This window comes from Pongo abelii, chromosome 5 (genome assembly GCF_028885655.2).
Source record: "Pongo abelii isolate AG06213 chromosome 5, NHGRI_mPonAbe1-v2.0_pri, whole genome shotgun sequence".
Lineage (NCBI taxonomy): Eukaryota > Metazoa > Chordata > Mammalia > Primates > Hominidae > Pongo > Pongo abelii.
Window position 1 is genome coordinate 56,383,481 of NC_071990.2, and position 24,704 is coordinate 56,408,184.

Here is a 24,704-nt window from a genome sequence, read left to right on the forward strand (position 1 = left end):
CTGTCCATTTTTGTACCATTCCGAATTAACCAACTTATAGACAGAGGACATCAAAATACACATAAAAATGAACATACAATTTTTACACTCATGTCAATGAAAAGTAAAGCAGTGCTTCTCTAACTTCCAGAACACCAAGTAATTTCATTATCTTAATTATACATTTCATGTGGGCAGAACAAAGTGGAAGTTTTCTGGGATGAAGGACAACTTTACAAAATGAGACAACAGACCTAGAAAGCACATTTTTAGAAGCATGAGACTAGTATACGAATTGGTGTCAGGAGTAGGGAGCAGCTCTGGAATGTAGGAGAAAATTTTCAGATCGATTACTGTTACCTCTCAATATCTCTACCTGGCTCTAAATGTTACTACATTGCCCCAAAAAAAATAATTTGTTTGATAGATCACATGAGTTATCAATGGCTTTTACTAAAATTTTACATATATTTTCCAGGATAATAAGTTAAATAAAAAGATTATACCTATTTGTGTATTCCTTGATGATTTGATATATGCTAATCTTAATTGTTTCATTTTCAAATCGGTTGTTGCTCCGGTCCTTGTATATCCGGAATTCGGCTGCTGTCACTGCCTCTCCATGAGGAATTTGGGTAAGATCAAATCGAAATTCTTTGTAATGCCTTCGCTGGTGAGAAAAATCTTTGTCTCTTTCAACTGAAAAAATAAAGGGGGTTGAGGAGGAAAAAAGTTAGTCTTTTATAAAATATGGAAATTAATGATAAATTCTCCAGCTTTGAAAGAAAACAAACAAGCAGGATAGTATAAAACTGGAAAAACACTAAAACCACAAACTGAAACGTGTTTCCAGTTAAAGGAAATTCCACAAACCAACAGCCTTTAGTTCAAAAGCAATATAACCTCTGTGGTTTTATACAAATTCCTGGATCCTAAATGGAAAGGTTATCCAAAAATGTTTTTAAAAGTGAAAGTTGTAAAATGATTACTACTATGTATCAAGTATCAGACCATAGAAAATTTTATACAGAAATTCTGAATATGTTACGGTAACCTCCAGAGTTCCAGGTGAAATGACTGAAGAGACAGCACAGCCGTGGGAGAGAAATGAGAAAGAGGACTAAGGAGTTGCAAGTATACAAGGACTGTGTTTATGGCCTTTCAAAGTTCAAGTAAATAAAGCAAACTAATTTTTACAAGAAAGATTGTTTCTAAAATGTCTTCCCCAGAAAATTTTTTCTCTTTTCAGCAAATAAAATATTCTTTTTCTTAAAAACATTTTTTTTTCTTGAGAAAAGTCTCACTCCGTTGCCCAAGCTGGAGTGCAGTGGTGTGATCACCGCTCACTGACACCTCGACCTCCCAGGCTCAAGTGATCCTCCCACCTCAACATCTAGAATAGCTAGGACTACAGGCATGCACCACCACACCCAGCCAATTTTTTTATTTTTTGTAGGGGCAGGGTCTCACTATGTCACCTAGACTGGTCTCGAAATCCTGGGCTCAAGCAATCCTCCCAATTTGGCATCCCAAAGTTCTGGGATTACTTGCATGAGCTACCCTGCCCCGTGTTGGTTGGTTGGTTGGTTGGTTGGTTGTTTTTAAAGCATTTTTATAAATTCTTACCCCTGGTCCAGTATAAAGTCTCTCAAAAACCTCTGTCATTATTCAGAATTGAGAGGGGAACGTATTTTCCCTCTTTAGTAACCTTCCAAACAAATGAAGTCAAAGAACTGTTCCTTTTGGGAATATTAAGAAATGCTGAAGAATTTAGGACAGTAAGTATCAGACATATTATTATATAATCTGGCTGTGTAAGATAGTGTATTGTACAAGTGGTATTAATTGATTCACAAAGCTCAAAAATTGGAAATCTTTAGAACATTAATTAAAATTTATAACACTGCTATACATGTATGAAACTTAGGATCCTAAGCTAGGAGCATTAAGATTATGGAAGGTAGAAGATGATAATGACCATCAGGAATGATGCTGCGGAGCCCAGGCTGCTAGACCGTCATGTTCCAAGGCCAGATGCGTGGCCACATTTGAAGTTCCTGACAAAGGAACCCACAATTCTTTGCCTTCATCCTCCATAATAATCTCTGGTTTATTTTCCCCAGAAGAGTAGAAGGTGGTTCAGGAGAGAGCAAGAAGCTGATCCTCACCTCCATCTCAGACTCTAAAGCAGGCATACAGAAAAATGTAGCCACATTTGGGGGCATATTTTTTTAAATTTTATTTTACAGATGAGGTCTCTGTATGTTAGCCAGGCTGGACTCAAACCCTGGACTCAAGCCATCCTCCTGCCTCAGCTTCCCGAGTAGCTGGGACTACTGTAGGTGTTCCCCACTGCACCCAGTTGGAAGCATTTTTGTCCTGTGGAGCTTGGCAAGGATGATGCTCTTTGGCTGTCTGACTACAGTAACACTACCTCACATGAATCATAAAATTATTCTCTTAAAATATCATTATCTTGGTCCTAAGACAGGTCCATTTCCAGAGAGATTATTAATCAACTTTTCCTAAATAAGGACAAAAAACCCATTTGTAAGATGTTATTTTGGTCCATAATTTAAATTTCTTCTCTGGTGATAGTGCAGACTGCCATGACAGTGCAGACTGCACACTCCTCCTTCCTCTGCCTTTTGTCCATTTGACTGGTCTGTGTGAGAGTGGAAGTCTAGGGGAAGAAAATACCTGCTACCTAAGTAGCTAGTAACTGATGTGCATGTAAGAATGCTAAAACTAGCCACAACTTTTGCTTTCAGAGAACTAAATCTAACTCACTGTATTCTTATTTTCTTATCCTAAATTTAAATGAAGTAGATGACATCATGTGACCATATCTAAATAGCATTTATATGCCAGACTATATTCTCAGTATTTTATCATCTTATTAATATTAACATATTCTGCCTCATAACAGCCTACAAGGTAGGTTCTCTTATTATCCTCATTTTAGAAATGAAGCAACTGCGGAAGCATAGGGAATAAATACCTTACCAAAAACTTTGAACCCAGGCATTTGGTGTCACCAATCCACGGTTGTTAAATGTCAGGATATGCTGCGTCTGCTTACACACTATTGCTTTGTCCTATTTTATTAACACAGACCTAAAATCTTGTATTTACAAGTCCAAAATCCAAAACATTCTGAAAACTACGAGTTTGTTTTCAAGCTCTTTTGACAGAAGAACCAGAAGTTAACTGACATGAAGTGATTTAAAGTCTCTTTTTATCCCAGTTTCTATAAATATTTATTGCTTTGCTGCAGAAATTGTCATGTGTTGGCCTAGGTGGCACTGTCCCAGACCCTGCTTGACAAATACTATACTTCATGATATATGCACCAACCAGCCATTTGAAAATATATTTTCTCCATTCTGAAGGACAATATTCATAATTCTGTGATAACAACCACTATTCATTTTTTCATTAACATTAAATTGTATATTTACAATTTTAACCAAAAAGCAACAAGTACAGTCCTAAAAATAAAGGCTAAGACATGAGTTTGCTAGGATCCAATCTAAAGTGTGCACCTGCTTAATGCAGATGAGTATTGAATTCATGTTATGTAAAGTAATCCACCGTTCTGGAATCCCCTGTGAGATGTTAGTGTAATAAAGTAGAAAGCTAGAATTTCAGCCATTATTATAAAATTTCAGTTTTCTAATCCAAGCTATTTAACTTAAACCCTTAAGGGTACTCATTTTCAAAGAGTTTAATAAAATTTTGTATTAAATATACCACACAGAACGAAGTTGCATTGCAGACTTGTCTGGTGACTCAAATCCTTATATCCTACTGCTTTGAATCATAATTGCAACAATAAATTCCATGGGACATATTGGAATGAGTAATGGAATAAGACTTACAGCCTAATGATGCCCACAAATATTCAACAAGGTAATCTCAGTTACCTCAAACAGTAACACTAGGGAGGTGGCAAATATTAATATCCCTGACTTAAGAATAAGAAATTGGGTGATGACAGCTACATGGTAACAGATGTCTGTCTCCTAAAGTTTATTATAAATCTTCGTTCAATACCTATACCACCTACATAATGACATCCTACTGTTCTGCACTTAGAGGCTAGTTCATTGTTAGTTTAAACAATGTCTTTCAGCAGTACACAAAAAAGTGAAGAACAGAATAAGGAATTTGATCACCAAAAATTATGTAGCATCTAACACATCACAATACAAAATCCAGAGAAGCCCCTTAATAAATATTAATTGAATGAAAAATTGCATGAATGGGTCAAAATCTAGTCATCTCTTTCCACTCAGCAACTCCTGCTGCATTCCCCCTTGGCTGAAGCCATGGTAACTTATTTAAGTATCATTTGCATGGTACATATTTCATTTAATCCTCGTGACCCTACTTATGTCCATCAGTTTTATAACTTGTCAAAGAGCTTAAAACTTGTAATTGGAAGATAACAGATTTCATCCCAGGATTTCAATTTCCAAGCCCTCATTAACACAGCCGGAGTGTGTTTTTCTGAATATTGTTTTGTTTTGTTATGTTTTCAATCTAATTATTTCTTGGGAAAGTTGACCTTGTTTCAGTGCTTTCATTATCCTCTCTCCAAAGAACCCTTCCCCTTCCCGTTATGATCCTCCCATAATAAAGACATGCCATTCTTTCTGGATTCAGTTCATTCTTTTAGAACACATCTCCTCCTATCTTTATCTTAGCACATGTGTTTTTATTCACTTATTTAATATTGATTACATTTCTTATCTAAGGCATATTTTATGAATAAACAAATGATTATATAATTTGAGTATTATATACTATATATGTTAATGTAACATCATACTTTTACTACAACCATATGTTGAAATTTAATTATAGCTTTTAATTTTGACATAATTGTGATTCACCGGCAGAATTCCTTCATACCCAACCTTTTATTCACTAGAGCTGCTACCAAAATCAAAACTCCCAAAGTAGATGAAAAAGAACAAACACACACATTTAACACTCCTTAAATGTCAGCTTTTTAAGAAAGATCTTTGTCTTATTCACATTGTGACAAATTTGGTAAATATTAAGCATTCTGTCTTTCTGTATATTACAGTATGCTATAACCTACTGCAGTGGTAAATGACTTGGGAAAGTTAAAAGATACACAAGTAAATGAGAAGAAAAAAAAACAGAGAAGTGCATACTATTATTGGCTTTGAGATTCATGTATTTGGCGCTTTTAATTCACTCTTTAATGTATATTTTACGTCAACCAAATACCATGAATTTCCAGAATCTTCACCAGTATTTCTAGTAAAATCTGTTTTATCAGATATAGATACGCAAGACTCCATAAAAGCCCTAAACACATTCCCTCTTTGGTGGTGAAAAAGCGTCTCTTAATTACCATATAAAAACAAATAAAACAAGACAAACGAAAAGGCAGAAGGTTTGGCTCATTTAAGCCAGACCCAGACTTGTTAAAGGGGATAGAAGGACACAGAATAAAGACATACTGAGATCACGGGTTAATGCTTTTTTTCCTAGTACCATCCCTTATCTCAGACCAAAAATGAAATTTCTCTCATGTGAGAATAGAAAGAGTGTTTAGTAACAAACACTTGTGTCAATCAATTTGCTTCTAATAATTGTATTTAAAAGGAGACCACAGCAGCCTGTCCAAATTCTTATATGTGCTGACCTGAATAACAAGACCAAGAGGGGGTGCATTTTGCCAAACAGCCGTACATAGACTTCACTAATCCCAGACTCTTCTCTCATTGTCATTTATGACACACACACGTTTTGAAGATTTCCAGGTGTAAGCCATTTAATATCACCATAAAAATGAAAAAAGGAAACTTTACAATGATACACTTTATGGGTGGAGGTGTAGATCATCCCAAATATTATCATGTAAAATTATTCCATTCAAATAAGTACATCAACATAGAGTTGTTTATTTATTAGAGCTGATGGTTGCCAACAGTGCTCTCTAAAAAAATTAAAACAAGTTGCTTTCCTATACCCACACACACATACGCAAACTCACAGAAAATAAAACATCAAAACTTCAGCAAAACGTATACATTTTACCACCCAAATCACAAACACAACAATGATGGTGAATACACTTCCTTCTGCTTCTAGGGAGCAGGATTTTTTGTGTGTACTCCAAACTATGTGAAACTACACAGCTATCTAGAGAAACAGAAAACTCAACTACACTGCTAGAAGAAGAGAAATAATTTATTATTATATTTTGGTTTAAAAAGTGGTAACATCAAAGCATACAAGATGTAAAATATGAATCAAATTATTCACATCCCATGATTAATGCACTGATAGTGAAAAGAAGCAGAATTACCTTTATATAAGCACCAAACTATGTCCTAAGTGCTCTGAATTGTCAAATTCTGCAAAGGTTAAACTCTGTTTAAGACACACACTGAAGACTTTTATTGTTGAGATACAACTTAACAGAAGTTAATGACTGATAGAAGTTTTCTTTTTTTTTTCCTCCCAAGCAGATATCTCTCTGAATGACTTTATCACTAATAGAAACTGGATGAAATTGTCCTGGGCTAAATATTTTCATGTCTACATTATCTGAAGAGTAGAATTAATTAACAGAGGATTACAGTTTTATCTATGTAGTGATTTATCTGCAGTTTTAAGGAGATGCATTCATGGGCAATCACTCTTAATCTCCTACACAAGAGCTGTAACTTGGAAGACACAAATAGCAGCATTTGTATGCAAAGATAGCATTCTCCCAGGAGCCTAGCCAGCTGTTGAAAGAATACAGATCATTGTTTGCTGCTGAGTGCAAAAAATCATTAAGAGATTACTCATAGAATTATTACTAATCTGTGTTGCATTGTAAAAGTGGAAAAAAAAGCAAAGATATCATGTGACTACCAAGATGCATCACTTTCCAAGATATCCTTTGCTAACTAGTCCACCAAAAAACATAAACCTAGTTCTATAAAGACTTATTTATTGGTCAGTGAAAGAATATGCACATGTTTTCCATGAATGGATAACCATTCCAGAGAGTGTGGCAAACTCCAGATTCCAGAAGTCTTAAGAGCCTGTTAATACACAGTAATGTGTGACCTGAATGAAAGAAAATTGTCCCCCTGAATGTTTTGTTTCAAAGAACAATTTCAATTGACTTTCAAATTTTCTGTAGTTATGATCCTCTTACTCATAAATACTTCATGAATACAGTTTTATAAAGAAGTAAAATCTCAAAGAATTATTACATAGTTAAATACTTGTAATACTCTAAACAAATTGATTTTCAAAATCAATTTAAATATAATGCATAAAATTTTGAAAATTAAGAAATTTAATTGTTGATCGAATATTAGTTTACTTTAAAAATATAATAGTTTAGAAACAAGAATTAAGTCTTACATAAAGAAAGCTCTAAAATTAGAATGAAGTTAGTCTCAAGGTGTTCCTGTTTCCTTTAAATTAGGCCTAGCAATGAGCTTTCAGTGATTATTTAGAATACTGTAATGATAACAGCTATGCATACCAAGTATTGGTATGAAAATTATATATTTAACCATTAAATTAATAACAAATAAACAATTGTAACAATAAATTAATTAATGATGGAGTTAATAAAATTAATAAAGTTTAATTTTTTGTTTCTTTCCTAATTTGATCCAACAAGGTGGAGCTTCCATTATCTCCCTCATGGTACAGATAAACAATATTAACTTTCTCACTGTCACAGGTTAGTTATCACAAAGCCAGAGACAATATCTAGATCTTATTACTCCTAATATTCTTTGCATGAAAGTTTCAACTAATAATAACTGCTACATCTGTCTCAGGGCAAAGTTTTCCTATTCCATTCCAGAACAATGTTTCTGCTTTAGCCTTACTCTCAAGCTCCTATGCTCATTCTTAGCGTGCTCTCTCCTCCTGTGCATTTAGTTTCTTCCTTTTTCCTCTACCTTAAGTCAGTGTTGTGGAGACAATAGAACACTGGGAACACACTTGCAGATGAACAAAGTTGGGTGTATTGACTTGTTTCAACTTGTATTATGGGATGGATGCCACAGCAAATCTCAGTAAAATCCTGTTAGAAAGGACTCATTAGGATTGTTAAGTAATATAGTAGAAAGTTCTAAGAGGAAGGGTTTTCCTCTGGCCAGAGTGCTCTTAGGAAGCAGAGGTAAATTAATAATTTGGTATCTTAATAAAATTTTCTAGAAGCTAGATGTCATTGTGGTTTTTTAAAAAATGTTTGCTATTGTGGAGTTAAAAAAACTGCAGGCTAGGTTTCTACAACAGTGGATAGATAAAAAATAGTTGTATTTACTTGACATCTTGTTTATATATTGGTGGAACACATAGTAGCACATATTTGAAGGTTCACAAATTGCCAAGAAATATCACTGTAATCAAATTTACTGGTTCTTACAAATTTTTTTGAAGTCTTAAAATCATTAAGTTATTTTTACCACTGAGGATAACAATGCATTCCGAAGTATACACAGTTTACTATTGTTTTTATTATGAGCATTTTAGAAAGGAAAAATTATTAATTGAATGTTAGAAGCAAATATATATCTTTTTTGGGTTGAATGTTAATATTAAATGTCAAAAATTAGCTTAGAATACTCACAGAGGATGGTACTTGACTGATTGATTCTGTATAATGAAAAATGGTTAATGATGAATGAGTGTATTTACTACACAAATAACAGATTTCAATGACACTATGTACAAATATTTGAGAATGTTTTGTGTTTACCTGTAACAACTTAAAATAAAGGCATAACTGTCTGATGGCCATCTTTTGGTCAATATTTAGCTCTTACATTCTCTTTAGTGGAAAAAATCTGTTCCTTTTACAGATTGTCTGGCAGCTAGAGGTCAACCATTCTAATCTCACCAGATTTCACTAAATGTTCTTTTGAATTCTTCTGCTCCATCAGTAAAATAAAACAGTTTTTAACCACCTTTAGGTGATAGAGGTTACAGTAAGTCTATGTACACAAAAGACTTTCTTTTACATCTTGAAATCAGTGAGTTGATAGTTTATCTACAGTGAATATTTGTGGTTACATGACAAAAACAGGTCAAAGGTTTTGTGAGTTTTCTTCTGAAATTGCTCAGTGCCTTCTCTAATGACTGATAATTGAAAACAGAGATTGGGACTATCAAATGTGGTGGGTGACAGATAAGTAGTAGATTAATGCCAATACTTGGTTACAAGACACTAAAAGGTCAGAAGTCACATGAATTAGCTATTGTGCTACTGTGAAAAGACAGACATCAAAAGTCTATTATCCCCTTTAATAGCTCTTGGCCTAGCTTGAAATCCATTCTCACTTCCTTAGGTTATAATTTACAAGTAATCTCCATGACATTTTACATATGATGTCAAAGTGAAGCCACTCACCCTAAGCATATCAATAGTTGGAGTTTGCATATTTTATTTACATAATAAAGAAAATTTGTTTTAAAAAATCACATTTTTAGTGTATTCAATGTTCATCTTCGTATATTTTAGGAACATTTTATTTAGAAAAAATAATTATACTCAATGAAGACAACACTTGAAAAAATAAAGAAGTTGACGAGTATATTACATTTGCTCAATATTTCTCTATGGAGGAAATGGAGTGGGTTTAAGACACAGTTTGTATAGTTTAAAGGATATGAGGATTTTTGTAGCTGAACAAACAAATTATCTCAAATCAACCACTTTTAATTTTAAATTGGTATAATATAATAGAGTTCACTCAAGTTCAATTTGTGGTTCAATCTGTCATTTTGCAAAAAAGACAAACTATGAATTTTTCTGCCAAATGGGTTGCATCAGTGAAGTTTAGTACATGAATGTGTAATCACAAAGAAATGTGATTATCATATGGAATAATATAAAATTAATAGAGACACGTTAGTTTTACAGGTTTCTAAGATTAGGAATAAAACTATAAGAATATATTACATATACACTCTAAAATTAATATAGGAGTAGCTGATGTATCTGTTCTGTTTAGGCAAGAACTGCAAGTGGCCCATGTTTGTTTCCTAAGGAGTGATTATTTGCTTTATGTCTCCCCCAGTAGATTGTAAGCTTGATAACAGCAGCACTTTTGTTTGTCTTACTACCGTACACTCTTCCTTACCTCAATCCCTAGCACACAGCAGGTATTCATATACATGTATAATAAATAAATATAGGAATATATGTTGGTTTTATTGTTTTTTTTCAGCTTTTGTTTTGTTTTTTGTTTCATTGTTTCATAAGGGAGGCTAAATCCAGATTCTGCCATTCCAGTGAATTCAAAAGCAGAACCCCTCAACCATCTACTGTGGCACAGCCCTGCTCATGACACAAAATAGTATTAATATTAGTTCTAATAGTATATATATATAAAAATTTCTTTTTCAAAAGAAATTCAAATAAATAGTGATAGCTAGACAGAATCCTAATGTCACACATTTATTTTCAGTTTCACACTACCTGTGTTGGTACTTAAAAACATATGCTAGTGTAATAGAATCTCTATAATTCTTTAATGAATATATTACTCTTGAGGAAGAAAAAAAGGTAATTCAAAAAATACATAACCATGCAAAAAAATAACATTTATCTTATGGTCATTATCAGAATTGTATTAAAGTAATCCACAGAATGAATTACGCATTGTAAAAGACCATACGTGATGTTTTGAACACAATAATTTCTATATTCTCATTGATTTTTTTCTTATGCATATAAAAATATTCCACCAAACTGTGTATATGTAATATAACCAAATCTTTGGTAACATATTTATAAATTTTAAGCTTCTTTTTAAGGTATTAAAAACATCTGGTCCCTTCAAAAGTATGGTTGTTTTGTGTGTTTATTTTATATTTGGTTGTTAGGACTGCTATTATATGTCATAAGTTTCCCTAACATCATCCTTACAAATTAAAATTTATCAGTCTTTACATTTACAGTTGGAAACTGGAATACATAATACATGACTTGCTTAACATCTCTTTATAGCACATTATTAAAATTGTGAGTTATATGAATCAATGTATTGTATTTAAAGATGTATTGTATAATTGGAGAGTTACTTCAGAACATATGTGTATTTAATAAAGATGTAACAGGTGCCAGAATCAATAAAGAAATCACATGATCTTCCTACATTTTATTGAATGAGACCACACTGTAATTAGAGTCAAGCGATCCTTAGTGGTCTCAGTTCACAGAGTATTCACATGAACAGTCTCATATTTGGGTTGATCTGGTTTCACACTCTTGGACTTTTCCTTTGTTTTGGGATTTCAGGTCAACCACAAAACTCAGAGCAAAATTCAGCTACGTATCTTTGAGCAATATCTGGTTTTGAGTTCAAATATACAAACCCTTCAAGTTTCTTAAGATGCAAACCTGGAAACAACAATAAGTCTTTTGAGATTTATGTTAGACCATCTTATTTTAGATTCAAATTTAATAATTTCCTGAGTCTCCAATACAATGTTATGTTAGTTATCAGATGATCTGTTTTCTGAAGCTTTTGCTGTTAAGTTTGACTTGTTCTTAATGTTACTTAGTAATCCATCTAACTCACTCATATGTACTGTTACATAAAACCTAAATTTACAATAGAAAAGGCTGAATTAAAACAATTTAAGCCACATATTCTCCAAAATGGTCAGGAATTGATGATATCTACTACCTCCAGAAATGACTGTGTAAAGCAGATACAAGTTTGAGGTTACAATAAGCATGTTTGAGTATTAGAAGTTTACAAAGCAGGTAGATTCTTAGGTTTCTCTTCACATTCTGTGCTTTTGAGTGACTGTTCTTTCCTACATGAGAAGTTTAGACATTTTTTTTCCTAAAGAAGGGAAAACAGAGGGTCATTCACTGGCAACACCAGGCACAGTTAGAGTGTGTTAGCATACTCAAGACAGAGGAACTAGACAAGAATATTTACCCTGAATGCTAAGTTCCCGGCTTCTTTCCCCACTTGGTTGCCAGGATGTCGACAGCTAGGGTTATACCTTCTAGGCAAGAGAATGACAATCCTCTTTTTGAAATCTGACAAATCCAAGAGGAAAAGACTAAGTTTCCACAAAATAGCAAAGAAACAGTATCCTAAAGGGAAAATAATACGACAAGTTCCACCCATATGCTAAGTTGCTAATCAGAATTTTAATATCTCACTATTAAATAAGCACAGACAACCAATTATTACCAGATAGCTGAGAAAATTCTCCACCTTGAGATATAAACGTAAAAATTGATTTTTTTAAGGAAAGGAACTTGAAGGAACCGACTAAAAAAACTACTATATTATCCTTTAAGGGCTAAAAGAAACTATTGCATCCATGGAACAAGTACTAATACAAATCCTATAAAATAGAAATAGAAATAGTCAATGCTAAAACATCTCTTGGAAGTAAAGCAGAAAGTTAATCTCAGTTTGAAAGACTGAATTGAGCAAATTCTCAAAAAAAGAGAGCAACTAGAAGTGGAAAATTAGAAAAGAAGACTTTAAAAAATAAAAAGAAGTCCAGAATTAGCCAAATAACAGTTTCCGGAAAGAGAGATGAATAAAAAAAGAAAAAGGAAATCATCAAAGAAATAGTTCAATTCACTTATCTGAAGTACAAAAAATTTCAAGATTAAAAACCAGTGTTCCCAGCTCAGTGGACACACATCGTTGTGAACATTTAGAACATTGGAGGCAAACAGAAGATTTTACAGGCTTCCAGAGACAAAATACAAATCACATACATACAAGAAATAAGTAAACCAGAAAGAAGGCAAAAACATGGGTAACAGGAAAGAGAAGGTCTAACACAGAGAGAGACAAAAATAATGCTTAAGAAGGGAGATTTCAGGACAACAGCTGTGCTCCAAGTATAGGAGGCAAATAGTCCGTATTGGAACAGTGTGATTCAACAGAAAGATATATTAAGAGCTAACATCACAAATATCCCATTTACCATTTGTACCATCTTTTGGACCTGACAAAGTCTAGGTGAGCCAAGACTTGAATTGTACCTACAGGTAGCTCTCCTGACATGTCTTCATGAAGTTCTTGCTCTCTCCTCAAAGCCATGCTGCCTCTTGGGTCATTTGAGAACACTCACTTCTCCCCAGTGAATTTTTGTTTTCTTTTTTTTTTTTTTTTTTTTTTTCCCCCTACTCCTGACAGCTGTCTGTTGATCACAATGAGCCTGGAAACTGAGATTGCAGAAAAGTTCACCTCCCCTCACCATGTTTCAGTTGGCTGGATTGTACCTGGGCTTGCCACATGGCAGATCCCCCAAATCCCCAGGACAATACATCCCCAGGACAATACCTCCCCAGAAAAGAGTCTTTAAAAACTGTTAGGCAAATTAAGCCAGGATTTTACTCAGAGGCTGTGTTTATCTCATCCTCTGAAAGAATTCACTAAGCACCTGTATTTCAATATCTAGCTTTGTGCTTCTCATCTGTTTTAATAGTAATTGGTTTTACATGTACTTATATGTGAAATATATTTGATAAAACATGACATATCTAATTGAAGAAAAATTAACTTATCCAAGTTCATCTGTAATCTATGGAGCATGCATTCAAATCTGTACCTAACCACATCAATGCCTCCTATTAAATGTGCCAGGAGTTTACTGAATTTCTTTTTGAGCTTTATCTTTTTCTCTGTCACAGTGTTAATGCAAATTCCACAATTCTGTGTCTCACTTTTCCTTTGAGTTTTGTTCCTTTAAAAATAAATCATAGTACAGGTGCAGTGGTCCATGCCTATAATCCCAGCACTTTGGGAGACTAAGGAAGGAGGATCACTTGAGGCCAGGAGTTTGAGACCAGCTTGTGCAACATAGCAAGACCCTGTGCCTACAAAAATTAAAAAAAAAAAAAATTAGTTGGGAATGGTGGCACATGCCTGTAGTTCTAGCTACTCCAGAGACTCAAGCAGGAAGGTGACTTGAGCCCAGGAGTTCAAGGTTAAAGTGAGCTATGATCATGCCACTGCACTCCAGCCTGTGCGACAGAGCAAGATCCTGTCTCTAAAAAATAAAAAATAAATAAATCAGAGATATTATGAATATCTAACACTAGGGAGCATTTTCAGTAATCTGCATGGCATTGACCACAGCACAGGATGTTTAGACTCTGCAAAATGCAAGTGTTATTCCTACAATCACAACTAAGTACAACAAAAATTGCTCTTGTATAGAAATAGCAAATGTACTTAAAGTTCTACTTCACTTTCTCGCCCCTTGATGTGTGTTCACAGCCTCAAATAAGGCATGACTTTGAAAACATATCAACATTACTAACCAGCCTATGCCACATTGGTTTTAACACATAGTGAAAACAAAAATTATCTCAAACCTAAGTTGTGCTTTACATGTTTCCGGTTATGACAGGCTTTATTCTTTTTCTGCTTTTGAAGGAAACCAGCAAAACTTAAAATAACTCTAGGAAGCCATGTAAATAATCATTATACAGAACAGAGCTGAAAAGGGTAATGGAAAGGATTAGGTGAACTCATTTGAAAGAGAAACTGAATGCATCTGAAAGAATGAAGGGCTAATAAAGCTCATTAATATTTATTACCTAGTAAATTCATGCAATATGTAAACAGGACAGCAATCTCTGAAGGATAAAAGTCTGTGTCCTTAACTATGTTAATAGTGGCACAGAAACTAAAGGATATAGTGTCTCTTTTCTTTTTACCCAAAATCATGCAGGATATCCCATATTCAATCATGGAATCTTAATGAATTTATAAAGCTTTGGTGTATATTCAGAAGTCCTACAATGTCCAGAGAGAACCACTAACAATAATGATGATGACTATAAAAATTCTAATAACAGTTATCAGACATTATGCAAAAATCTATAATTTCATTTAATACAATATGTATTTAGTAAAAGAAAAAAGAGGAAAACAGTTTTCACATCTATTGAATGATTATCATTTAGCCACCATTTTGGGCACATGATTGGGGAACAAAGAGAAGGTGGGAAAACGGGGAACAAAGGATAACTTCCTGCAAGCAATCACCTAATTACCCTCTGAGGTGGCTTGATTCTAGATGAAATATAGGTCATGGAACTAGCATTAGTTAGATTGAGCACTTTTTCATCTGTGATTAATGTGTTGCTTGTTGAAATTTTAAATTGTCTTGTTCTCTTGAAGTCACTTTACGGTAGACTTTACTAACAGAAACTTCCTTTCCTTGCTCCTTTAATCCTGCTTTTCATTACCCCTAGTTATATTCTGAGAAAAGAATTCAATAATAAAAGTAAATATTACTAATATTATCTGCATTCGATTGATAAGCAAAACTAGATATTCATGTATGTAATGTGCCTTGCCTCTTATCTCTGACATAGAAGGCCATATTTATTGTTTTTGAGGATTCTGAACTGACTCAAAGGGGACCTTGCACTCAGCTGCTTTCATGTTTGTTTGTTTGTTTGTTTGTTTTTTCAGGCCAATATACATTCATTTAGATTATGGCTATAAAAATTTAACTATCATTTTATTAAACTTTTTCATATGGCAGATACTATACTAGCTGTCAAGGGAATACACACCATCCTTTCCCCCAAAAAAGTAAAACTCATAATTTACAAACCCTCATTGACTTAGCTATAAAAATAAATAAAACAACATGTTTAAATGGACAGAAACAGATTCTATATGTGCTTACATACCAAACAAATAACATAAAATTCCATATGGAGGCCAGGTGCAGTGGCTCACGCCTGTAATCCCAGCACTTTGGGAAGTTGAGGCAGGTGGACCACTTGAGGTCAGGAGTTCGAGACCAGCCTGGCCAACATGGCGAATCTATGTCTCTACTAAAAACTAAAAAAAAAAAAAAAATAGCTGGGCATGGTGGCAGGGGCCTGTAATCCCAGCTAGCCAGGAGACTGAGGCAGGAGAATCATCTGAACCTAGGAGGCGGAGGCTGAAGTGAGATGAGGTCGTGCCATTGCTCCCCAGCCCGAGCAACAAGAGTGAAACTCCATCTCAAAAAAAAAAAAAAAAAATCATATGTGGAGTTAGTTTGAGAAAAATTCATTATGAATAGCAATTCTTATTTGGTCTTTTGACACAGCTTCATTAGCAGAAAAACATTTACCTTATTTTTCAAGATATTATTGAAAAATACTTTTATGAGAACCAAGACCCTGTCCCCAATTTTTCCCACCAAATTCTCAACAATGAAAAAATAAGAAAACCCAAGGAAAAAAAAAGCATATAAAAACAAATGCAAATGTGTAACATGGGTGGGGCAAAACTTCCTAACTGAGCAGAAATTATTTCCTGAATTTCAAATGCACATGTACAGGAACACTTTGACTTGGTTAAGCAATACTGTTTAACATTTAGCATTACACACTAACTTGCAAATCAACTCAAACTGCAAATCTAGCTCTATTCATATTTACTAAGCACCTATTAGATACAAGCTGCTCAGCTTGAAGTTGTGAATGAAAAGCAGCTTTCATTGTTAACAATGCATGTTATAGACAGTACTTTTGTGTTTAATGCTAAGCTATGTTGTTCATTGCTCAGGAGTACATGGTCCTACTTTTCCTTCTCCCTCTGTCTGAGGCTTGGATTATGTTCAATTTCTAGAAATCCATTTTTCCTTTCTAAAATGCCAACTATAGCCTACATTGTGTTCAAGAGGCAAAGATAACAGTTAGAGCAAATTTGCAACACTTGAAAATCGCTTCAGTGGCAAGTCAAGAAAAGAATTTTCTGTCAGAAACAATTTGGGGAAAAGAATTACAAACAGCTTTCAATTTAAATGTGAAACTAAAGTAAGAGATGAATTTAAAGTTAAACAGCTTTAGTTTGGAACTAAAGAATAGGGATGTAATCTATATCACTGATGGTATGTTTTCAATACATTTTGATTTAACACAATACAGTATTTTCTTTCTTTCTTAAATATTAAATAAAATCATAACATCATCTATATGTTTATTTAAATGTAGGCTACCTAGCTCAATTTTCCCAACCAAAAAATTAACAAATTTGTAAAGTTGATTAAGATATCCAAAAGACTCATAAAAGATCACAGGATAAACAATTATTTTAATTATAGATGATGTTTATTGAGTGCTTAAAGTATTTCATGAAATAAATTGAGGACTAAAAACACATTGTTTTATTAAGTACTATGTAAAAATCAATAACTACTGTTCAAACTAAGCTTGAAAGTGATTATTATTGAATTTTTGCAACGAAATTGTTAGCATTAAGTAGCAAATATTAACCAAATTATATAACATGTGCATATGTAACTCTCTTGCAAAGACTAGAGAGCATATTTTAAAAGTAAAAACAAACAAACAGAAACCTTTTTCTATTACTCTAGAGAGGTTTAAATCTAGAAGTCCAGCATGAGAAATCTAAATCAACAAAACTTGGTTAGCCAAGTTATGTGATAAATCAGTAGTCAGAATGAGATTTTTGTCTACTGACTTTGTAGATTGCCAGTTGACAATATCTGGGCTGTAAAGATCTTAACTGCCTAATCTCACCCCACCAACACACACACAAACATACATAAACACACACACACACACAGACATGCGTAGGCATTACTGGAAGACCTCCCAGGTTATCTTGTTTACCCTCCCAGCGTTTAGACTGGTGCCAACTAACATATTCCAGAGAGTGCTGTCAACTCTACGTTCACACAGCTGTACTTTCATGATTTTTTATTCCAGTGCAAAGAATCAGTGTTAGGAACTGTCTTGAATCTATCTCAAATGTTGTTTCACACTAAAATCTAAAACGCTTCTTAAAGTGAACTACAGGGATATAAAAATTTTATATCAGGCAAAATATGTAGAAAAATAAAATAATTGTAAGCAAACTTCTTCAAATTTGTAAGAAGTAATGCTGTCAAATGTGCTTTTTGGTATTGAAAGTATGGGAAGAATTGCTAAAATTATGTAACTAGAAAAAGTTTTAAAGTAAATTTTTTTTTTTTTTCTGAGAAAGAGTCTGCTTGTTTTCTAGGCAGGAGTGCAGTGGCATGATCACTGCTCACTGCAACCTCTGCCTCCTGGGCTCAAGCCATCCTTCTCACTCAGTCTCCCGAGTAGCTGGAACTACAGGTATGGGTGACCACAGAGCATTTTTTCTTTGACTAATCATGATAATTAACACAGTATGTTTAAGAAGATTGACTTAACTTTATGTTTTCAATAAAACAGTGAAAGAAAAAAAAATGACTCTTTATATCCTTATAAAATATAACTAATTTAGATAGATAGATAGATAGATAGATAGATAGATAGATAGAAGAGATAGATAGACAGACAGACAGACAGACAGATATTTACTTTGGTTTACTTTGGGCTAAATTAGCCAAGTCTTTTAAATCTGTTTCATTAAGTACTCCTTTATTTTTTAAATTTTTTTATTTTGAAGTTTTGTGGATACATAGTAGGTGTATATATTTATGGGATACATGAGATGTTTTGATACTGGCAGGTAATGTGAAATAAGCATATCATGAAGAATAGGGTAGCCATCCCCTCAAGCATTTATTCTTTGAGTTACAAGTAGTTCAATTTTACTCTTTCAGTTATTTGAAAATGTGCAATTAAGTTATTATTGACTATAGTCATTCTGTTGCACTACCAAAGAGTAGGTTTTATTCATTCTTTCTATTTTTTTGTACCCGTTAACAAAACCATCCCCATCTCCCTGCCAGCCTCCCACTACGCTTCCCAGCCTCTGGTAACCATCTTTCTACTATCTATGTCCATGAGTTCAATTGTTTTGATTATTAGATCCCACAAATGTGAGAACATGGCGTTGCTTGTCTTTCTGTGCCTGGATCATTTTACTTAACCTAATGATACCTAGTTTCATCCATATTGTTGCAAATGACTGGGTCTCATTCTTTTTCGTGACTGAATAATACTCCATTGTGTACATGTTTCACAATTTCTTCATCCATTCATCTGTTGATGGACACTTAGGCTGCTTCCAAATCTTAGCTATTGTAAACAGTGCTTTAACAAACAGGAGTGCAGTTATCTCATTGATATACTGACTTTCCCAGCAGTGGGATTGCCAAATCATTGGATAGCTCAATTTGCAGTTTTTCAAGGAAGCTCCACACTGTTCTCCATAGTGGTTATACTAATTTAGATCTCCAGCAACGGTGTACCAGGGTTCCCTTTTCTCCACACCCTCACAAGCATTTGTTATTGCCTGTCTTTTGGATATAAGCCATATTAACTGGGGTGAGCTGATATCTCATTGTAGTTTTGATTTGCACTTCTCTGATGATCAGTGATGCTGAGCACCTTTTCATATACCTGTTTGCCATTTGTATGTCTTCTTTTGAGAAATATCTATCCAAATCTTTTGCCTATTTTTTAATTAAATTATTAGATTTTTTCCAATAGAGTTGTTTGAGCTCCTTATATATTCTGGCTATTAATCCCTTGCCAGGTGGGTAGCTTGCAAATATTTTCTCCCACTCCATGTGATGTCTCTTCACTTTGTCGATTTTTTCCTTTGCTGTGCAGAAGGTTTTTAATTTGATGTGATCCCAAACCCCTGGGGATGTTTTTGACATCTGAACTTCTCCAGGTTATTTATATCATTTAAAAAATCCTTATCATTTAAAAAAATCTATCCTATTATTCCCCCTTGGAAACATCTATAGAATCATTTATTTTACTGATGCTTTTGCTGCCATGCTTATCTAGAACAATTATAAACTGTAAATAACATGTTCCACATGGTGTTTTCATTCTAATTCTGTTTTGCTCAAATTCATATATTTGTTTTTTAACAGAGCTCTTTCTTGAGACATAGTGAAACGCAGAGATCTTAAGTGTACAATTGTATAATTTGATGAGTTTGAATAAATGAATACACTTATCTAACTGAATTCCCAATCAAGATATAATTTGCATCTCCATAGAAAATGTTTTGGAGATTCATTCGTGTTCTCAGGTCTATCAATGTTCATTTTCTTTGTAGTGCTAAGTATTGTTAATATTATATCATCTTGTGAGTATGCCATAACACACCTAGATTGCATAAATCTATTGATGAATCATTGTGTCATTTCAAATTTAGGGCTATACGAATAAATCTCCAATAAATATTCTACTTATTTATTTTTATTTTATTTCTTATTTCATTTTTATTTATTTAAGGGTTTTATTTATTTACTTTTATTTGTAAGGTTTTTATTTTTTATTTATTCATCATTTATTATTAATTTATTTCAAGGCAGGATCTCACTCTGTCACCCAGGCTGGAGTACAGTGGTACAATCATAGCTCACTGCAGCCTCCTGAGCTCAAGCAATCCTCTCACCTCAGCCTCCCAAGTAGGGAGGACTACAGGCATGCATCACCACCAGGCTAATTTTTTTAACTTTTTGTAAAGACAGGCTCTCAATATGTTGCCCAGGCTAGTCTTGAACTCCTGGTCTCAAGCCATCCTCCCACCTTGGCTTCCCAAAGTGCTGGAATTATAGGCATGAGCCACCATGCTTGGTCTGTGAACAAAGGTGTTTATTGTCTCTTGAATAACATTAACTAATACATAGGAGCACAATTGTTGTACCATAGGCTATATGTACATTTTCTTTACCAATATTGTTGCTGTTATCCTTTTTAAATTTTGCTATTGTAGACAGTGTTATTTTAATTTACATTTCTCTAGTGAATAATGATATTAAATACCTTTTCAGACTTTTTTTGCCATTCATATACCTATAACAGGAGCTCTGCCTCCTCCTAAGTGTCTGTTCAGTTTTTTGTCTATATACTATTAGGTTATTTATCTTATACTTACTTATTTGTAGAAATCAATATATACTTTAGACACATGTCCTTGGTTCTGTATGTATATTGATAATATTTTGTCTGAAGCTCTGACTTTACTTTTCTTAATGGTGTCTTATAAACAGAAGTTTTTTATTTTGATGAAATCACAGTTCACCTCTTTATTTCAGCTATGTTTTACAGTTTTTAATATAGAAATCTTAAACACGTTTTGTTAAATTTATTTTGATGCTACAGTAAATATTTCTTAATTTTATTTTCTAATTGTTTTCTGTCAGTATACAGAAATACAATTTTTTATATTAACTTTGTATTCTGTGACCTTGCTGAATCCACTAACTATTTTTCTTTTATTAATTGTGTAGGTTTTTCTTAGGACTTTAAAAATACTTACGTTGTCAGTAAATAAAGAGTATTTTATTTCTTCTTTTTAAATCTTTATGCCTTCTATGTCTCCTGACTTATTTTCCTGGTGAAGACCTCCAATTCAATGTTGAATAGACATGGTGAGCATAGATAACCTTACTTCATTCTTTATCTGAGAGGGAATCTACTCAGTATTTTACTTTCCAATATAATGTTAACTGTAAATTTTGTATAGATTTCCTTTATGATACTCATTCTATTTTTCTGGTACTCTGACATTTTTCTTCCAGCATTTCTTATAATGTAGATTGTGTTGCTTTGAAATATTTGTACTTTCATTCATTTAAAATACATCTTTATCTACTTTAGTCATGTTTTCCTGTAAAAGTATGGATTTTTATCTTTTTAAAATATTATTGCTTTGTCATCTGATTTCCAATGTTTCAAATAAGAAATGAGCCATCATTTATATGATTGATTTACTACTCCATGTAATGTGTCTTTTTTTCCTCTGGCTGCATTTAAGATTTTTCTTTGTGATTTTCAACTGCTTAAAGATGATGTAACTAGCTGTACATTTTGTAGTATAGTTCTCCTTAGGCTTCACTCAGCATTTTAGATCAGGGGTCTCCAACCCCCAGGCTCCAGACTGGTACTGGTTGGTGGCCTGTAGGAACCAGACTGCACAGCAGGTGGAGATAAGCAGTGGGTGAGGGAGCATTATGGCCTGAGCCCTGCCTCCTGTCAAACCAGCAGAGCCATTAGGTGCGAACCCTATTTTCAGCTGCGCATGCAAGGGATCTTCGTTGCATGTTGCTTATGAGAATCTAATGGCTGATGTTCTGAGATGGAGCAACAGTTTCATCGCGAAACCATCCCCTACCCTGCATCCATGGAAAAATTGTCTTCCTCAAAACCAATCCCTGGTGCCACAAAGGTTGGGGGGCTGCTGTTTTAGATCGTTAGGCTGATGTTGATGTTTTTCACCAAATTTTCAGTTATTTTTTTCTACTCATTTATTTTCTCTTCTCTCCTTCTAGAACTTCTTAAAAGTTATTTTAATACACTGAACAGAATCTCATTGATCACTGGAGCTATGTTTTTCTCCAAAAAAAATTTTGATTCTCTTTTCTTCAGTTTAAATTGTTTCTATTGATTTGTCTTCAAGTATAATGGCCCAGAGTCCATATATATTGTGTTACTATGCTAAGGCTGCCACAACAAAATGCCACAGACTGGTTAGCTTAAACCACAAAAATGTATTTCCTCATAGTACTAAAGACTACAAGACCAAACTCAAGGTGTCACAGGTCTGGTGGTTGTTTGTTTGTTTGTTTGTTTGTTTGTTTGAAGTCCTCTTCTTGGCATGCAGATGGTCACCCTCTTGCTGCCTCTTCACATGGCTGTCTCTCTGTGCATACATACCCACTGGGGTCTTTCTGTGGGTCCAAATGTCCTCTTTCTATAAAGACATTAGCTCAGTTGAATTATGTTTCACCCTAAAGGCTTTATGTTAACTTAATCTCATCTTAAACAGCCTTATCTCCAAATACAGTCACATTCTGAAGTACTGGAAGTTACAGCTTCAACATATGAATTTGGAGAGAACAAAGTTCAGCCCATAGCAGAGAGAGAGAGAGAGAAAGAGAGAGAGATTTTTCCATCCTTAAACATATTTATACATTTCCAAATCCTTGTCTGCTAATTCAAATATCTGTATCATCTTGCAGTCCATTTCTATTAACTGCTATTGATCGTGACTTTACAACACTTTTTTTAAAAAAAATTTAGTTGGACATTATGAATGATATGTTGCAGAGAGTTTGTATATTTTCATTTTCTAGTCTGTTGAGGTTTGTTCTGGAAGACAACTAAATGTCTGGTGATTTCTTAGAGTGGATCTATTTCAGTTTGTTCTTAGTTCTAAGGCATGGCCCTATCTTAGGTATCTTTACTCCTAAGATGTGGCCCTTCTGGGGCCCTAACCAAATGTCCAAGAAGTCAGCAAGTTCCCTCCACCCTGATTGGACAAGAATGTCCATGTGTATGTGACTTGGCTTCTGGTGTGCCTGTTGAAGTCACCTCTGTAACAGCTGCTCTCTGCTAGGCCCTGCAGAGTCTCAGCCTACACATACAGAATGCAACACTCCCCCAGGTTTACAAGGAAAGCTCAGTGCCTCCACATAGCACCTTTATTTATAGTGTCTTTCCTAGAAAATTCGAACTGCCTCGGGAACCCCAGACTCCAATCACTGCCTCCTCAATTCACTGGCTGCTGCTCTCAGCTGCGGTTTCACCTTCTTGCATTACACCGGCCCCTCAAAAAAAATGCCCCGACACAAAAAACCTGAGCAAATTTGGGTCTTCTTTTGTGTGTACACATTCTGTTGAAGATTATAATCCTCCATTGTCTGCTGTCTGATACCTAGAAAAGTTGCCTTTTCTTTTTTTTACAATTTCATTGGAATTATTTGTTTTGTTGTGTTATATTTCTTAGCTTTGAAGGTATAAGTCTAAAATTAATCTACCATAGGCAAAAGAGCAAATCACATTTATATATTTCTTAAATATTTCAGCTAAAATTACATATATCAACTGTAAAATATTATTTTGCTTCACCCATTTAATTGCTTCATCTTTGCTGTGAGACTGAAAAGAATCTGATTGCTTGTTTACACCAGATGCAGCCACCTAAGAATAAACATCATTAAATCTCCCTATAATTGAAACAGATTCTTATGAAAACTTTACAGCAAAAAAAGTAAATAAAGCATTAAGATTTTTTTCTAGTTTGCTTAATTTTTTTATAAGAGTAATTTGCACGGCTATGTTACACCATGCAAAACACGTTTTTCTCTAATATCGTAAGTTAGGATATATATATTTATAAACTTACTGATAAATAATTAGCGTTTAAAGCAGCCTGGCTATTTCATTAAATTGTTTCCTAGAGGCATACAATTTTTTAAAATTTTCTTTAAATATTTAAGCATTTTATCCACTAGATAATTAAGACATTTCTGAAGTCAATAAAAACTACTTTAAGATTAAGAATACATCTCCATAATGACATTTGGGATCTCAGTTTTCAAATACTTGCATACCATCTTAACCATTTGATCATACTTATTGTAGTATTTTTTTTCTCAAATTCATAGTTATGTTGTTTTCTGCTGTAATGTAACACATTGAGGCTGTGTTTCATAGAGATTAAGCTGCCTTTATCGCTAAAGAACTAAACGGTTTTTCTATAAGCACATTCATTTAGGAATAGAAAAAAAGCAACTATAGATCTATTATTATTCCAATTTTACGGTGGAGTAATCTGAGATTAAGGGAAAAAATAATCTGAAATAGGAGAAACTTTCTGGTATACTATCATATCATATGTAATCTTTGACACAAAGTATTAATAAATTTGTGCTGAATAAGTTAATAAGGCTTTTTAATAGTGCCTGAGCCAAGATTTAAATGCAGGTTTGCCTGACTTCAAAATTCATACTTTTATTATCCGCCTTGAACAAAAAAAGAT

The 24,704-nt window shown here is 33.9% G+C and overlaps 1 protein-coding gene across 2 annotated transcripts in view; it reads right to left on the bottom strand.

Annotated features, from left to right (window-relative positions):
* The window catches only part of BMP5 (bone morphogenetic protein 5), a 123,727-nt gene that overhangs the window by 67,340 nt on the left and 31,683 nt on the right, over positions 1-24,704 (bottom strand). For both annotated transcript variants that reach the window (XM_024248544.3, XM_002817024.6), the window contains exon 2: positions 486-678. In XM_024248544.3, coding sequence (XP_024104312.2) covers positions 486-678 — 193 coding nt within the window. The remainder of the gene's footprint in view (positions 1-485; positions 679-24,704) is intronic.